General features: G+C 36.5%; 1 protein-coding gene across 2 annotated transcripts in view; it reads left to right on the forward strand.

Annotated features, from left to right (window-relative positions):
- The first annotated feature begins 4,429 nt into the window (after positions 1–4,429).
- LOC107017596 (uncharacterized protein sll0005) overlaps positions 4,430–18,303 on the forward strand; it is a 45,255-nt gene continuing 31,381 nt past the window's right edge. The window contains exons 1-4 of one of the 2 annotated variants that reach the window (XM_027916510.1): positions 4,430–4,913; positions 8,708–8,883; positions 10,011–10,164; positions 10,336–10,388. In XM_027916510.1, coding sequence (XP_027772311.1) covers positions 4,577–4,913; positions 8,708–8,883; positions 10,011–10,164; positions 10,336–10,388 — 720 coding nt within the window. In that variant the 5' untranslated portion in view covers positions 4,430–4,576. The remainder of the gene's footprint in view (positions 4,914–8,707; positions 8,884–10,010; positions 10,165–10,335; positions 10,389–18,303) is intronic. The other variant, XM_015217765.2, reaches the window with a different exon arrangement.

Raw genomic sequence — 18,303 nt, forward strand, 5'->3', positions numbered from 1 at the left:
AGAGTTTTCATACAACAATAGCTATCACTCAAGTATTGATATGGCTCCATTTGAGGCACTGTATGGAGGAGATGTAGGTCTCCCATTGGTTGGTTTGATGCCTTTGAGTAAGACCTTAGAGTACCGATCTTTTGAGGGAATCGTTAGATAAGGTAAAATTCATTCAGGATAAGCTTCTAGCAGCTCAGAGCAGGCAGAATGAATATGCAGATCGAAAGGTTAGGGACTTGAAGTTTATGGAGGGTGAACAAGTCTTGCTGAAGGTTTCACCCATGAAACAGGTGATGCGTTTTGGTAAGCGAGGTAAACTTAGTCCGAGGTATATTGGGCCATTTGAAGTTTTGAAGCGCGTGGGGGAGGTGGCTTATGAATTGGCATTGCCTCCAGGACTCTCAGGAGTGCACCCGGTATTTCATGTGTCTATGCTGAAAAAGTACCATGGGGATGGAAACTACATTATTCGTTGGGATTCAGTTCTTCTTGATGAGAATTTGTCTTATGAGGAGGAGCCGGTTGCTATTCTAGCTAGAGAAGTCCGCAAGTTGAGATCAAAGGAGATTGCATCTATCAAGGTTCAGTGGAAGAATCGGCCAGTTGAAGAGTCTACTTGGGAGAATGAGGCGGATATGCAAGAAAGATATCCACACCTTTTTACAGATTCAGGTACTCTTTCTCGCCCTTGCTTTTCTTCCTGTGATCGTTCGGGGACGAACGATGGGTAAATTGGTATCTATTGTAACGACCTGTTTAGTCGATTCGAGCAGTAAGATTATTTTGATAAAAATTGACTGGGTCGACGGACCACGCGACGGACCGTCATGGTCACGACGGCCCGTGATGGATTCCGTCGTCCCATACTTGTGAATTTTCTTCTGCTACTTTTCTCATTACCCTCGACGACAAGTAGGACGAACCGTCATAGGCACGACGGACCGTCGAGGGGCTTCGTTCCAAAACACTTAAACTCTGAAAATCTGGGTACTGAGATCGACTCTCTGAACTTCGCGACGGAACTGCAGCACGGACCGTCGTAGGTACGACGGACCGTCACAAACCCTTTACAGAATTTGACTCTCTGAACTTTGTGACGGACCTGCAGGACGGACCGTCATAGACACGACGGACCGTCACAGGTTGCGTAACCTAACTGGGTCGGATTTCTGCTAAAAGTTTTAAAGGGGTGTTTTGGACTATTCATGACAAACTTTATGAAATTAGTGGGGTAAGTTTAATAATTTATTTACTTGGAGGGTTAAAGGAGATAACCTTGGAATAAATAATGGGTTACTTTTATCATAATGAATTATATGATAATTAGGGTAAAAGAAAAGAATCTAGAGAAGAAAAAGAAAAAGACAGAGAGGGAGAACGAGCGAGAGAGAGAGAGAACGAAGAGGAAAGCAAAAGGCATTGGGGAGATAGCTTGCTTGATCACGATTCTTCGGTGGAGGTAGGTTATGGTTTATGCTATGTGATAGTAAACTCTTAATAGCGATTGATATGTATTGGGTGGTATTGTAAAGTCTTCCATATACTTGATTGTGTGTTTGTATGTTGTGATCGTATAATTGTGGTGGTTAGAATGATGAGATTGTTGAATCTTTAATCTTAAATCCTCTCTATTAAGATGATGCTTGACATAAAGAAAGCTTGATGAACTGAAATAATGAGATAGATGGATCGGAGTGTCACGTTCCGACACGTAGGAATAATGGATCGGAGTGTCACGTTCCGACACGTAGGAATAATGGATCGGAGTGTCACGTTCCGACACGTAGGAATAATGGATCGGAGTGTCACGTTCCGACACGTAGGAATAATGGATCGGAGTGTCACGTTCCGACACGTAGGAATAATGGATCGGAGTGTCACGTTCCGACACGTAGGAATAATGGATCGGAGTGTCACGTTCCGACACGTAGGAATAATGGATCGGAGTGTCACGTTCCGACACGTAGGAATAATGGATCGGAGTGTCACGTTCCGACACGTAGGAATAATGGATCGGAGTGTCACGTTCCGACACGTAGGAATAATGGATCGGAGTGTCACGTTCCGACACGTAGGAATAATGGATCGGAGTGTCACGTTCCGACACGTAGGAATAATGGATCGGAGTGTCACGTTCCGACACGTAGGAATAATGGATCGGAGTGTCACGTTCCGACACGTAGGAATAATGGATCGGAGTGTCACGTTCCGACACGTAGGAATAATGGATCGGAGTGTCACGTTCCGACACGTAGGAATAATGGATCGGAGTGTCACGTTCCGACACGTAGGAATAATGGATCGGAGTGTCACGTTCCGACACGTAGGAATAATGGATCGGAGTGTCACGTTCCGACACGTAGCATTAGGGGATCGGAGTGTCACGTTCCGACACGATAAGAATAAAGAGAAGTAATCTTGAATTAACTTAATATACTCGAACTCAAAGAATCTAGTTCCCAAATGAGTATGGTGTGGAGGCTTGAGTCCTCATAGATGTGCTTGGTGTTGTTGTCAATGGTTCTTGTACTTGTTGATTGTCACCTGTTAAGTATTGTGGTTGATTTTATATTATTATTCAATATATATTGCTTTCTATTTTGAGTTGGCCGATGATACCTACTCAGTACTTGTTCCTTGTACTGACCCCTACTTTTATGTTCTTCTTGTTGTTTTGTGGAGTGCAGCAAGTGCACCAGTGACTTCGACTCGTCCGCAACTCTAGCCAGTCTTCAGCACATCAGATTTCAGGGTGAGCTATTATTCCTAGCTCGGGCTGGATTCTCTTCTTCACGTCTTGATGTCTTTGAAGTTCGGACATGGACCATCTTTCTACTTATTTTAGTTCTTAAATACTCTTAGACTTAGTAATTTGAGGATAGATGTTCTTGATGTGATGACTTCCAGATTTTGGGGATGATAAGTATTATACTTTAGAAGTTTATTTAATTGATTTCGTTAATGAGTTTTGGATCTTCCGCATTTTATTTACTATTCAAAATTTATATACTGGTAAACGTTGGGGTTTAGATTGTTGGTTCGCTCACCTAGTAAGCTAAGTGTGGGTGCCACTCGCGGCTCGTTTTGGGTCGTGACAAAAAACTATTTAAAAAGTACTTTAAAAAACCTAAAGCAAAAATTATAAAAAATGACAAAAAATTACAACTTATTTATGGAAAAAAACCCTAATAGTTTTTTTTATAGCAAATCCTACCCCTCTCTCCCCTGCGTCTCCTCTCTCTCGCCCCCCCTTCCCCCCTTTTGTCAATAAGAAGAAATGCATTCAAATGTATTATGTATTAATTGTATTCAATCAAATATATGTATGTTTTGTATTTTATTTCAGGTTTATTCGAAAAATGTATTTTATAATTTTGTATTAATGTATTTTTATTCATTGAATACAATATGCATTGATCCTCTCTGTCAAATGTATTTATATCCAATCAAAGAGAGAATGAATACAATTGTATTTGTTGTATTTCAAACATCATTATTACAAAATACAATGCATTGCATTTCGAATATAATAGATACAAAACACAATGCAAAATAAATAGAAAATACAATCATATACGATCTCGCTCGCCTCTCTCCTCTTAATATGTATTCATTTTGATACAAATCAATTGATATTTGCATTTTTTCTTCTAAATCCGCAAAAAAGAAATGCTCTCTCCTCTCTCACAGATTTCGCTTGCCTCTCTTCTCCCTCCTCCCCTAATATTTTGTTACTTTTCATAACTAAACAAACTATAGCTATAGAATCCCATTTAACACCTAATTTTTGTTATTTGTGAATGTTTCTCAACCCTAAACATGCTAAAAGTTAAATTAAATGGGCTTTATGAATCCGGTTCATCTCCATTTTCTTCAAGTTCTAGCTTTGATTAATGACATATAACATATGTTATATTTCATGACTAAGATTAATGAATTAAAATATATCTCTAGCCATGATTTAGATAATAAATATATTATTAGATCAATTAAAAATAGTTCTATTATTTTTCCCATTTTCTCCTTATTCCCTCCACGGCCAATTGTTTCTCTTTTCTCTCTGTTCCCTCAAAAAAAATAGCATATTGCTTACGAAATTTTATTGATTAACATGAAAGTCAATAAAATCTCATATGCAATATGCTAAATTTTTGGAGGGAATATGAAGAAAAGAAAGAAACAATTGGACTTGAAGTGAATAAAGAGAAAAAGGAAGAAATAATAAGATTATTTTTAATTGACATAATAATATACTTATCATCTACGTCTTGCTTAGATATATATTTTAATTAATTAAATCTTAGCCATTAAATCTTTCATATATTATTTGTCGTTAATCAAAACTAGAACTGGAAAAAAATGGAAACGAGCGGAATTGGGGCTTCACATTTTCCTAGTTTTGAAGAGTTGGAAATTTAAATAATTTATGATCCACGTAAACAACTCTTTAACCATAGCCACAAAAAAACATAGAACCCAAACCCAAAGAAGACCATTTGCTTCCTTCTTCTTACATTTCCAGTTTTCCACTGCCTCTACTACTTCCCCATGAATTATCCCCCAAAATAGAATTGAAGTCCAAAATATGCCATTTGCTGCAGCATTAGCAGCACCATTGGCACCCCAAATCTCTTCACATAAAAAAGTGTGGGCTTCTTCCGGCACAATCAGGAAAAATAGCAATGCCCAGATGCAAAAATTGGAAAAGAATGCTCTTCGGAATGTAACAGAGGTAGTTAGAAAGGATGCGGAGTTCATAAAAAAGGGAATTGGGAAGGGGCTGCAATGGGCGAACAAAACCTTTCGCATGCCTAAACTCACTAAGTCACTTGATGATTTCATTTGGCTTCGTCATGTTGAGGAACCGGGGGTCTCTTCAGAGGTTTCCGATGCCCCCTCTTGGCCTCAACCTCGTTACCCAGGTTCCTCTTTTTTCTCTCTTTTGTTGGATTAGTTGCTTTGTTATGTGTAAATCTGTGCTATATAATGCTGAGTATGTGTTTGATGTTATGCGGCTGGTTGTGTGCAGAATTGCAGTAACACGGTACTTTAGTTTTCTTTCATATTCCCCTATTTTATTTTTTGAATACGTGGGTCACGGTGGGAATTCGATGTGTTTACCGGGAAAATGATACAGTTGAATTTGTCACGAGGTTAAGGATAAGCGGATTGAGTTAACATGTTAGTTCGTTTTAAGCAGATATATATGTTATTGAATAGGTTTATTAAGAACAAAAATGTATTGAAATAAATAAATGAAACAGTAATGCTCAGATATTTCTTGATTCAGCTTGGTTTCGGAGATAGCTTAGTGCATCAGATTCTGGAAGCTGAAATGTAAAATGCTCTTGTTCTTGTGAGCTCAGACATACTGAAAATTTTAATAACAGAAAACTTGGAGCACAAGAGTATCAATGTATTCCATAATATTGCCAAAAACTCAACCCTTTACAAGTGAATGAAAACTACTATTCATAGGCAACAAAGCTTATATGTCAGCCAATAAGAATGCTTCACTCGAGCCCTAAAGTACTATAAAACAACAACATACCCAGTGGAATCCCACTAATTGGGAGCTGGGGAGGGTAGAATGTACACATACTTTACCACTATCTCACAGAGGTAGAGAAACTGTTTCGGAAAGATCCCTGGCTCAAGTAATCAAGCCCAAGTAAAAGAAGAAGAAAATAATGAGGAAAGCATAACCGCTAATAAGAAAAAAAGTATAAAGTTCGCAAGGGAGAGACTAGCAAGAGTAATATAGTATAATAATTGAACCACAATAAACAACATATGGCAAGAACTACAAGGTTACAACTACAACTACTACTACTACTACTACAGTGGACACTAACCTTCACAGGGCAAGACAACACTCTACCTCTACTAACCTTCTACAATCTACCTTAATACGCGACCTCCACTGATTCCTATCTAGAGTCATGTTCTCAATAATATAAAGTTATGCCATGCCATGTCCTGTTGAATCACCTTTCTCCATTAATTTTTCAGCCTACCTCTTCCCCTTCGCGTACCCCCTACAACTAGCCTCTCAGGCCTTATCACTCCTCTGCACATGTCCAAACCCTTTTAGTCTCGCTTCCATCATCTTGTCCACTATAGAAGCCACTCTCACATTCTCTTGGATAACCTCATTCCCATTCTTATCGCTCTTAGTATGCCCACACATCCATCTTAACATCCTCATCTCCGCAACATGCATCTTCTGAACATGTGAGTTCTTGACTGACCAACACTCCATCCCATACAATAAGGACGGTCTAACCACCACTCTGTTGAACTTACCTTTGAGTTTAGGTGGTACCTTCTTTTCACACTACTCTAGAGGCAAGCCTGTATGTCATCCATGCTGCTCCAATGCTATGTTGTCCAAACAATAATGTAAAATTTTTTGGGAGTTGGGAACATAAGACTTGATTCAAAACTTCAAGTATTACAATCACGTAAGTAACATAAAAGAGAGTTCACCAGGTTGGAAGCGACTAAGGGTGTGTGCAATATTGATGGAGTTTCAACTCAATAGGCAATGATCAACTAGTTACAAACCAATTAACACATGGATAGCATTTGGTCGATACTATATCCAATATTCTCTTAAACTAATGTATGCATATATCTTGAATTCTTCCGAACTTCAAGACCATGCAAACAAAACACCAATCATTGCTTGGTGGGTTAGACTATCTGTAGATCTACCCTTATATGAGAAATTAATTAGATTAGACTACCTCTAACTCTAACCCAATGACCAATTTCTCAACCTCACTAATGAAGTCTTACCAATCTTATTTTGCTTTCTCAAGTCAAAATAGAGTTAGGTTCAACCAAGGTTTGCAACCATTGATTTTTAGATTAAACCTTGCAGACAACAATAGATCCATGCATAATAGTTGATTTAAGAACTATTTAGTAACTACGCATTCAAGTTTACACCCACATCGTGCGCACCCCCCCCCCCTCCCCCCTAGCAAGAGATTTAGTTACTCTTAAATAACAAAATAGAGAATATACCATCAAAGTTATACTCCATGCATAAGGTGTAATCAAATTCAGATCCAAGCTCGGAGAAGTACAGTTTGGATTTTCTTCTTCAGCAACGAAAAACTATTCTTTGATGTCCATTCTCTACTCTCTAATATGCAATAATGAAAGCTAACTAGAATATCCCCAATTTGGAAGACCAGATGAAGATGATAGTACATAGTTACACATCCAATAATATCCTTGGAACCTGCCAAAGGAAGCCTTTTCAGCACCAAGTACGAGTTTTCCCCTTTACTTTCCTCTTTCACTTGCGCTGCAGGTACAAAACCATCCATAGACATTGTGGCGCTGTTTCAGTTTGCTCCTAACTAATGGCACATGCACGAGACTGACGAAGTGCTAGTTGAAAACTGTCAAGCACAGGTGCCTTACACATTGCCTTCCTTCTTAGCCGGCGTTGCACCTGCGGGACACCGGTGCACTCTTGCTAGATGTCGGTTCCTTGCCGGTGTATTCAGTGATTCTTTGGTTCAAATCCTTCATTCTTCATTTTTCAAGAAGTGCCTCTACGTAAGAGAACAATGACCTAAAATCCCTTCTATTAGCATTAAAACGTAACATTAATTCATGAATTGAAGTCAAATATTGGTCAAATATCAACTCATCAGGCATCTTAGGGTGTGACCTAGTGGTCAATGAAGTGGTTGAGAGCTCTTAGGTCTCTGGTGTAAAACTCGAGACAAAAAACACTAGGTGATTCTTCCCATCTATCCTAGTAATCACATTCTACCAACTCATCAGTAATCACATTGAAATCCCCTCCTACTAGCCATGGGGAGTTCATGTGTGAGGCAATATCATACAGGTCATCCTACAACAATTTTAGTAGTCCTGTTAGTACTAGCACAAGTTATTGTCACAACCAATTCTTGGTCCCCATATAAATGAAGAAGGTTGAATTCCATTATTTTGTTCGATCTTCGTATTATAGTAATGTTCTCACTTTATGAGTTGTTTTTTATTGTTCACGTGTATACTTGTTCTTAAACAATTCTATTGTAAGTACTCCAAAATGGGTTACAGCAAGACCACAAAGGAGTAATTATGTATTTAATGAACTCTTTGGAAAAATAAATTCTGAAAACTTTAATTTTGTTTAAGCTTCCAAAGAGAAATTATGGGAACATTAAGCATGATGAGATTATTAATAATAGGGTTAAAATATGAAAATTTTAAGTGATCAAGTAATTTGGGACATGTATATTTAGAAAGGTGCTCAGTTTACATGTATAAACAATTATAGAAATGAAAGAAAAAAGGAACTATTTGTTTTCTGTTTTTCTTGGGTACAATTTATTTTCTGTTGCTATTACGCAAGAAGAAAAGAAGACAGAAAGTCTAAATGATCATTTTGAAAAAAATGAGTTTATAGGAGGGGATCCTTTTCCTATTGCAGGGTGGTGAGGAGACCAGGTCAAATTTTGTCTTTATCTTATTCCTTATAAAGTTTATCAAGGCAGGCTCGCAAAAGCTATTTTGTTTCTCTATGACGAGATCTAAGAAATGTTGCTGTCTTTTCTGTATGGTCTGTCTGTGGTGCGCCAAAGTTATGTTTATTACTCATGTCCATCTTCAGGTTGTTGAGTAAAAATAAACTTAATGCATCCTTGTCCTACAATATTCGACTTTGAGGCTTGATATCTTTTGACAGATCTATCTGGCATAGACTTGTTTATGGCTGATGTCGAAGCATTGGAGACATATCTTTATTATTTCTACTGCATATCTAAGCGATGGACAAAGCCACTTCCTGAAACATATGATCCGGAACAAGTGTCAGAATATTTCAAGTTAAGACCCCATGTAGTGGCTCTTCGTCTGCTTGAGGTAATTGAGATAATTTATTATGACACTTCACTATGATTTTTGTTCATCATTTCTGTTCAATCAGTCAAATTTTGGTTGATGGTCAACAACCTGTTAGGATTTTGCCACACTATAAGTCCAACTAAATTTGGGCATAAGTTATCTTGCATCTAGTGTCCTATCTTTAGAAAAGATATGTTACAGATTCACGCAGAAACTCAATTTAGAAACCTTGTGGGAGCAATTTGGCATGAAGTGGAAGTTATTGCTTTTGGTTCAGTCTTTGGGACCAGGGGCACTTATCCTAGAGTTGTTTTCAAGTCTAGACCTCAAAATATACGTATATACCTCATGTCATCTGATTAATTCAGTCTATTTACAAAATAAATAAATCATATGCTTAATTCATAGCCGTCAGTTCTTTTACTGCATTCACATCTGAGTATGTGGTTATCTTTACCATTTATAAAGCTCTAGCCTCTTGGAGTAACTTCATTGATCTCCCATAATTACCTTGGCCATACATTAACATTAAAATCCTGAAGTGTCTCCATTTTTTTTAAGTTACCAGTTTCAAAAAAAAAAAGTGTTTCCATTTTTGTACTATTAGTTTGAGTAGTGATAGGGCTAAATTGGTCACTTCAGTATGTTCCTTTTCCTTAATATTGGCTGTTATCAACCCAATATTGTCTTAATTTTTACTTGCCATTTTAAACTTGAAGTCTGTAACTTATATTTTTTAATCATGTCCCCAAAGAGACTACCAATTTGCATTCGGCAATAACTAAATAAACAGTTTATAGTGGAAGATATGTGACAAACGTACTGTGTGCCTCAATTGTAGTTGAAAACAAAAACTGTTCTATGTTGAAGCAGGTCAAATCAGGAACACTTGTCTGGTGTAGGTTTTATGACTTCTTTATTGATAGTTTTCTACTAATATCATGGTAAAAATGATGGAGAGGAAATAACTTGGACTCCTGGCTTATGTCTAGTTTCGGGCATATTCTCCACTTCTATTTCTTTTTTCTTACGGCTCATTAATCTGTGAAACATTTCTTATTAACTTATCTGTTTCCTCTACATAAAGAGCTGCTAACAAGGTTAATCCGTAGAATTGCAATCTTATGGGCTTTATGTTTTGTAAGGTATTTGTTGCCTTCACTTCTGCTGCAATCCAAATTAGAATATCTGGACTTCTCCCCACTTCAAATGAAGATGTCGTGAAGGAAACGTCAAACTACATTCTTGGGAAGGTTTTAAAGGAAACGATGCTAAACCTTGGTCCTACTTTTATCAAGAGTAAGTATAAAGGACTACCTTAAGTTTAGTTTTGGTACTGTTCAGGGCTCTTAATGAACCATTGCTGTATTCACTTTTTCTTGTTTGGAGTCATTCAATGACTTGCATATTTAAGTGTATTTCTTTCCTAATCAATAGATACCAGTCTAACATTATTTTCTTATTGTGCAGTTGGTCAGTCTCTCTCAACAAGGCCCGATATAATTGGTTCTGAAATTACAAAGGTTGGTTTACGCACATGCCATCTATACTACTTTTTCCACCATAACTATTCTATCAACCTTCATTTTCCACGCATCATTTTCTACATGTAGTGTATAGGATTTGTTGGTTGGACTCTCTTTCGCTCTGGGTAGTGTTATATGTAATCTCCATCTGTATCATCCAACTGAGTTGATGTCACAGATGATCTAATATTTATAAGTATTAAAAACTAAAAAAGGTACAATGATAATTAAGCTATAAAGAAAGTTTAGGGCTCAAGAGAAATCATACATGTGGACAACAGAGTAGCCTAGTGATAAGGACCCTGCTCCTCAAACCATAAGGTTGGGGGTTTGAGTCACCAAAGGAGCAAAAGTGTGAAATGGCCACTGTTTAACTCCTGACTAATAGGGTGGATTTACATGTGGGAGGATACTTAGGAGTTTGATAATAGACCGACTGAAGATCACTTATCAAAACCAAAAGTAGAAAAATCTGAAAGTTGGTTCCAAATAGAAGGCAAGTATCTGTATGAACTGAAGTTTTATCTTTTGATTTTACTTCGTTAAAATCTCTTAGAACAGAATCTGTGGGATAATGGTTTATCCAGTTTTATTTTTCCTTGGGGAATGAGATGACAGTGCCAAAACCATATATACGAGGACAGATCCAAAAACCAGCAAAAAACCTAACCAATTACAATTGCCCCATCTGATGTGAAAGGGGCTTGGGAATTCAAAGAAATTAATCCTGGACGTGAAGAATGATATAAAAAAGGTTTTTCCTTGCTTGATTTTGAAATTTTTTAGGATTTGGTCTATTCCACACATTTAACTTAGAATAAGAATTAAGGATTTTAAATTTTGAAAAAAAAAATTAAATCATCAACGGAAAGAGAGGATTCGTGAAGACGAGTTTTTCAACCCCACATGAACCCAAGAACAATTATGGAAGGTTAGAAAGATTAAGGCAATTGTTGGGGTAAACGCACACCTAAGTAATTACTTACCTAAACATATGGAAATGCAACCAATAATCTTAAATCTAGGATAGATAGAGAAAAGGTTTAATATAGAATTGAAATGCAATCGATTAGGTTAAAGACACAATGAATAGACTGTATAAAGACAAATCCTCAGCACTCTCATATCCCATCATTCCCTCCTTTTTAAAGAAATCCGTCCTCGGGTTTGGTCCGTGCAAAACAATGACGGAAATAAGTATGGAATCACAAATTTGACCAAACAATACGTAGCAAAGGCAAGGGAGTTTTACAAATTTCCATTTAATAAACTTTTCTGATATAGCCAAGTATCATAAAAATCAAAGAAGAATATCGTCATATTCATAGCAAAGGCAAGGGAGTTTTACAAATTTCCATTCAATAAACTTTTGTGATTTAGCCAAGTATCATAAAAATCAAAGAAGAATATCATCATATTATAAGCAATATGTATACTTGACTATAAGGAGCAAACTTCTTCTTGAATTGATCAAAACAACCAAAAATTTTAAGAAATGAAACATATGAAAATGAAGCACACTTGGAAGCATTAACAAATGAAAACATATTTGCGCTATCAAATCAGTCCATTCCCTAATTGACATAATTTCATCACAATATATAATAATCCTGAGATGAAATGCAAATTTTAATTCCCAAATGCCCAGCTCTGAAAGAGAGTAATTAAATTCATAATCCAAAATAATCTCCTCTTCACAATAAAGACATTGACAAGCTCTCTGTCAATGGAGAATGCACGGGGGAACCAACAGTGATCAAAGAACAAACATTAAATACTATCAGAACTTATATGCTGAAAACCTGAAACAGAAAGATGGAGACCGCAATTCAACGTCAGATCCGGTACTATGGTGAATGAGATGGTTAACATCATGCTACAAGAACAATTCAGTGAAAAGGAAATAAAAGACTGTGTTATGGCATGTGCTAAGGATAAAGCACCTGGCCCTGAAACCACACCATGGCATTTTTCATAGCCTGTTGGGATGTGGTCAGTAAAGAAGTAGTTGCAGCAGTGTAGAACTTCCATGCTCAGAGCTTTTTTGTAAAAAGTTTCAATGTGACCTTCATAGCACTGATCCCAAAAAAGATGGGGGCAAAGGAGTTGAAGGACTTCGACCCATAAGCCATGTAGAGAAGCATTTACAAGATTTTATCAGAAGTTCTGACTGAAAGGCTCAAGAAAGTAGTTTCCAAGCTGGTGGATGTTCACAATTGGCCTTTATAAAAGGCAAACAGATCATGATTGCAATTTTGATTGCAAATGAGTGTGTGGCTGTCAGAAAAATCAGCAAGGTCCCAGGTGTCTTATGTAAGTTAGATATTGAGAAAGCGTACGACCACCTTCATTGGGGATTCTTCTGGAAGACCTTAAAGAATAGTTTTTTTTGTGAAAAATGGATGAAATTCTGCATCACGAGTGTGAAGTTCCCCATTCTGATAAATGGATCTCCTTCTGCATTCTTCCCATCTAAGAGAGGACTGAGACAAGGGGACCAACATCCCCTTTTCTCTTTATTCTGGCAATGGAAGGACTAAATGACATGCACAGGACAACTCAAATAAAAGGATGGATAAGAGGTTTCAATGCCAACATGAATGATAGACAGGACTGGCCATATCACTTTTACAATATGCTGATGACACCCTATTTTTTTGTGATGCAGAGAGCTCCCAACTAAAGTATTTAAGAATTATCTTGATATGGTTTGAAGCCATCTCAGGTCTACACATTACCCTGGGTGGAAAAGCTTCATTTACCCAGTTATTAAGGTGTCCAATATAAATGTTTTAGCAAATGTTCTTGGGGAAGAGGGGGGGGGGTGGGAAGATAGGAGAACTTCCCACATTGGTATGCCTCTGGGGATAAGAGCAAGTCAAAAAACATATGGAACAATGTTCTAGAGAAACGTGAGCAGCTAGTGAATTGGAAAAGCAAATATTTGTATCTACGTGGAAGGGGAACACTCGTCAAAAGTGTGTTGGATGCCATGCATACATACATGATCACATTTTTCCCAATGCCTGCAAATGTGATTGACAGGATGGATGCCATCAGAAGGAATCTTTTGTGGCAAGGGAATTGTGATCCTAATGATCACAAATTTCATCTTGTAAAGTGGGATCAAGTCATTCAAAGCAAAAAAGAAGGGGGTCTAGGGATAAGGAATCTAAAGCTGCAAAATCAGAGCTTTCTGATGAAATGGCTACGGAGATTTGCATCACAGTAACAAGCACTGTGGAAGGAGACAACCAAGGCTAGTTTTGGAATGGGGCCAAATGGACTACCTACATGCCTACAGAACCTTATGGGACTGGAGTATGGAGGTCTATCAGAAGTCAATGGATCAGTTTTGCTAACAGCTGCAAAATCAAGGTGGGAAATGGGGGAAAACACTGTTTTGGGAAGATGTGTGGGTTGGACAGGAAACTTTGAAGAACAAGTATCCTAACCTGTTCAACCTGAGACTTCGAAAGGTATACGCAATCAGACAAATGAGAGACAATCAGGGATGGGATCTCAGGTTTAGAAGGGACTTGAACGATTGAGATTTTAACAAAGTGGCTGAACTACTCAATATTCAGGAGCAATACAAAAATTTAAACTCCAACAGGGACAATCTATTTTGGCTACTAGACAAGCAAGGCAGATTTTCAGTTGGTTCAGCTTACAAGAGATCACAAATCTCAGTCTCACAGTGTGGTAGTTGGCCCTGGAAGATGATCTAGAAAGTCAAGGTACGCTTCAAGGTAGTATGTTTCACTTGGCTATTAGCCAAACAAGCCACACTCACCCAAGACAACCTTATGAAAAGAGGTTATCAAATTTACTCTAGACGTTCTTTTTGTGAATGTAAGATTGAGACGATAAACCATCTCTTTCTACATTGTAGAGAGACTCTGAAGTTATGACAGATTTCCATTAATTTTAGAGGCATAAACTGTACTGTGCCAAGGAGCATCAAAGAGGCTTTAGCTTGCTGGAATGGATATGTGAATCAGTCAGGACACAGGGAGAGATGGAAGATTTCCCCAGCCTGCATTTGGTGGACTGTATGGATGGAAAGGAACCAGAGGTGCTTTGGAAACAATAGATGCTCTCTGCAGAAACTGAACATACTGTCTAGGCCTTTTTTATTTATGGTGTAATCACAAATATCCACAAGGAGAAGAGGATATTACTAGTATTCTAGATTATTTATGAAGCATTAGTAGGGTCACCTCTCTCTCTGTAATTTTGCTGTAAGTACTACTGGAATCCTTTCCGAGTATTGCTTTGTTCATAAAGAAGTTACCTTTTTTTTTTTAAAAAAAATAAAGACATCGTAGCCTATTTATATTGGAGTTCGTTAGTAAGGTCACCTCTCTCTCTGTAATTTTTGCTGTAAGTACTACTGGAATTCTTTCTGAGTATTCCTTTGTTCATAAAGAAGTTACCTTTTCTTTAAAAAAATAAAGACATAGTAGCCTATTTATATTAGGGTTCATTATCTAAGAAAATATATTAAAATACCTTTTTACTTGGGGCCTGCCAAGTTAATACCAAAGAAATGGGTATTCTTTCTTTTTTTGGATTTCCAATTGTCTTGAACCTTGTTCTCCACTCTCTTAGTACCCACATAAGCATATTATGGATCTTGAAGCTCGGAAAGAACCCTCCAATTTCATGATGACCATCTCGTATGCCCCCATTACTATCAAATCATTAAAGAATCCTCCTCCTCTATTAGACATTATTTACACCAAAAGTGAAACAGAAGTAGACCCTTCATCTTAATAATCTGCAAGTGGCTGCTTCTACTTCATAAACTCCAGAGTTTCTCTCCCTCCAAATTGCCCACTATATATAAGCAGGAACCAATCTCCACCATTTCTTCTGTCCGGCCATTTCCACCTCTTAAGGAATGTAACAGTTGCAGGCATACACCATTTGATCTTCATAACGTTTAGAAAGAGTTGCTACAGATGGTCAGTAAAGAGCAAATAAATGGAACACATACTAGTTCAGTCAAAGACCTTCATCTCATGCATGAACCAAGTTACTTCAAAGTTCAAATCTCATATGCACATCTCTAATTTTGCCAAAGTTGTTAATCTGATACAGCTGAAGAGGTGCTGTTCAAGTTAACATTAATAAGATGTTAATGATTAAACGTGTAAAGATGATTACATGTTACATGACTTTTTTTTTGATTAAGAAGAAGACTAAGCTATCGGTTATATTCTAATTAACTTGCAATCTGAGATATGGTCATTTTCGCATTGAAGTGATAATTTTTCTGTTGTCTGAGATCATTTTCTTTTAATGCATCAATGTTGGCTGGCCATCTTCTTTAAGAGGACTAAAGTGGAAATCTGAACTAAGGACCTAAAGTATCTCTAGCTAGTTGTCATCTTAAATTCCTGGATTAGAAACAGGGGCGTAACTACAGTAAATCGAGAGTGGTCAGGTAAATACCTTTCGTTCGGGAAATTATACTTTATATACAGATAACATGTGCTACTCATGTGGTTATACAACACATTTTAAATACTCTTTGGAACAACTCGAAGGTGTAGTCCAGTGGGTTTGGGTGTTCAGGAAACATCGATGCGCTCCTCCGCAGGGGTTTGAATCCGCGTATCTGCAAGCGGAGTAGACATTTTTTAGAACATTATCAGAGGAACAAATAATCTATTTTTAACATTTTCAGAGGAACAACTAATCCAATGGCATTGTTCCTCCTTTAATTGCTCTTTAACTATAATTATATTAGAATCATAAGAGAGAAAAACAAATTAATTGATGAAGATTAAAATAGATCCCTTAATACGAGAATAAATAATTATTTTCTAGATCTATTTTTATCACACGTAAGCAATTTTGTGCTATAAACCTATTATTTTGTAAGTAATTCAAAAGTGGTTTTACTTGTTTAAATAATCCTTATTAGATACCCACAACATAAAAATCTCTAAAATAAATAAAATAAAAGTTGCAGTAGCCAATTGAAAAGAGTAATTGTTTAATTGAAGTTAATTAGCAGTTCTAAAAACTCTTTGTTTTTCATGTCTAGTTTTTACTGTTGCATTGTCAGAGGCGGTGAAAATATGAAGCCTAAACGTGGTTTCATTTAATGCTGAATTCTCCTCACTTCCTCATCTTATTTTGTGCTGTTTGTTTTATTCATATAAATTAAATAGAAGCTCATTAAAACTACATATTACATAGTTTTAAAAAAAATTCGTGCATCCATTCATATAAAAATTCAGTTACTTGTATTGAGTGGTTTGATTTTAAAATTTTATGTGCACCTATTCGTCAATTTTTTTTACTTATCAGTGCTTGAACACCCTTAGTGAAATTCTTGGCTACGCCACTGGCCACTAATTCGAAATGAACATACTTCTTTGATCCTAATGGTCCATTCTAGTTTATTGTTTAAACGTTAGCCAACAAGTATATTTCTTGTTGTTTATTGTTAATTTAGGTTTTAGGCCTAACTCACATCCCAAAAGCTAGCTAAAAGGGAGGAGGATTGTCCAAGTCTTATGATGAGTTCACCATTAACCACCAATGTGGAACTTTTTGCTTTAACACTCCACCTCACGCCTACTGCATAACATTTGGTGCACAGGCAATTTTGGGCAATTCCGACCCACCTCATGCCTAGTGCTTAGCATCTGGTGCGTAACATTGGGTGAGATGGACCCTGATCTGATACCATGTTAATTTAGGTCTTAGGCCTAAGTCACACCCCAAAAGCTAGCTCAAAGGAAAGAGGATTGTCCAAGTCTTCTAAGGAGTTCACCCATCTCATTAACCACCAATGTAAGACTTTTTGCTTTAATTTTTATCATGCCTATATGAAGCTTATTCCATATTATCCAAAAACTAGGTAAATTATCCGTGCTTCTCACGAGATTGAACTATTTTATTAAGCTTACATATGATCATTCAGTAATATTCATATTTTCAATAAATACACTACATTCAAGAATATTTTATCATAAGGTGAAGTCTTGCTCCGAAATTTAAGTGTTGTATTTTTAATTTTTATTTTGCTACACAAAAATTATGAGTCAGAAATAGTTGGTCAGAAGTAATGAAATTTGTTAAATTTCAAAAAATTATAAAGAACAAGAACATATTTAACTAAACTCAAATGGAAGACCTTCAGCTCATTTCTTATGAGCCTCCATCAATCTGTTTTTTGTTTTTTTGTATTATGACGTATCATGTATATTTTTAAAATGACCCTAAAATTGTTAGTATAATAAGTGTTTTTCCTCATTGTATCAAAATAGTCATTACTATTGCTTACAATTATCTACCAAGCTGTAGGTGGCCTCTGAATGGAACTGTTCACAGTTGGATATTCTAAACCAAAACTTTTAACACTTAACATATTAAAATCTCACAACATAATTTTGTGAGTACTTGAACTCATAATATCCACAAATAATAATAAAGACAACCTAACTTTCCTAGCAATCAAGAAGAAAAAGAGATGCTGCTTAACTTATTTTTCGAAAAAATAGTCTATTGGGTTGTATCTAGTTTACAATTCACAAATTTAATTGAAATAATCCAAAAAAAAAGTTGTTACATTTTTACAAAAAATATTTATCAAAATAAAGAGTTATTAGTAAAGTAAAATTGATCTTTAATGAGAATTAATAGCTTAATTGTCGCTAATTATGTAATTTAAGAGGCAATTGGTACTCTCTATAAATGTCCCTAAAGTTTATAGCAACACTGAATCTAATGACAATTAATTAACGTCGGTAAAAACTCTAGCGCTCTTCGTTAATGTGCATATTTATTGTCGATAAAAAATTTCTTTTTCTTGTAGTGTATTTTGGACATTTGTTAGTTTAAAAAAAACTTGATCTCTTATTATGCCCAACAAGTAGAGTTGAAGAAATAT

Source organism: Solanum pennellii, chromosome 4 (assembly GCF_001406875.1).
Source record: "Solanum pennellii chromosome 4, SPENNV200".
NCBI classification, from domain to species: Eukaryota; Viridiplantae; Streptophyta; class Magnoliopsida; order Solanales; family Solanaceae; genus Solanum; species Solanum pennellii.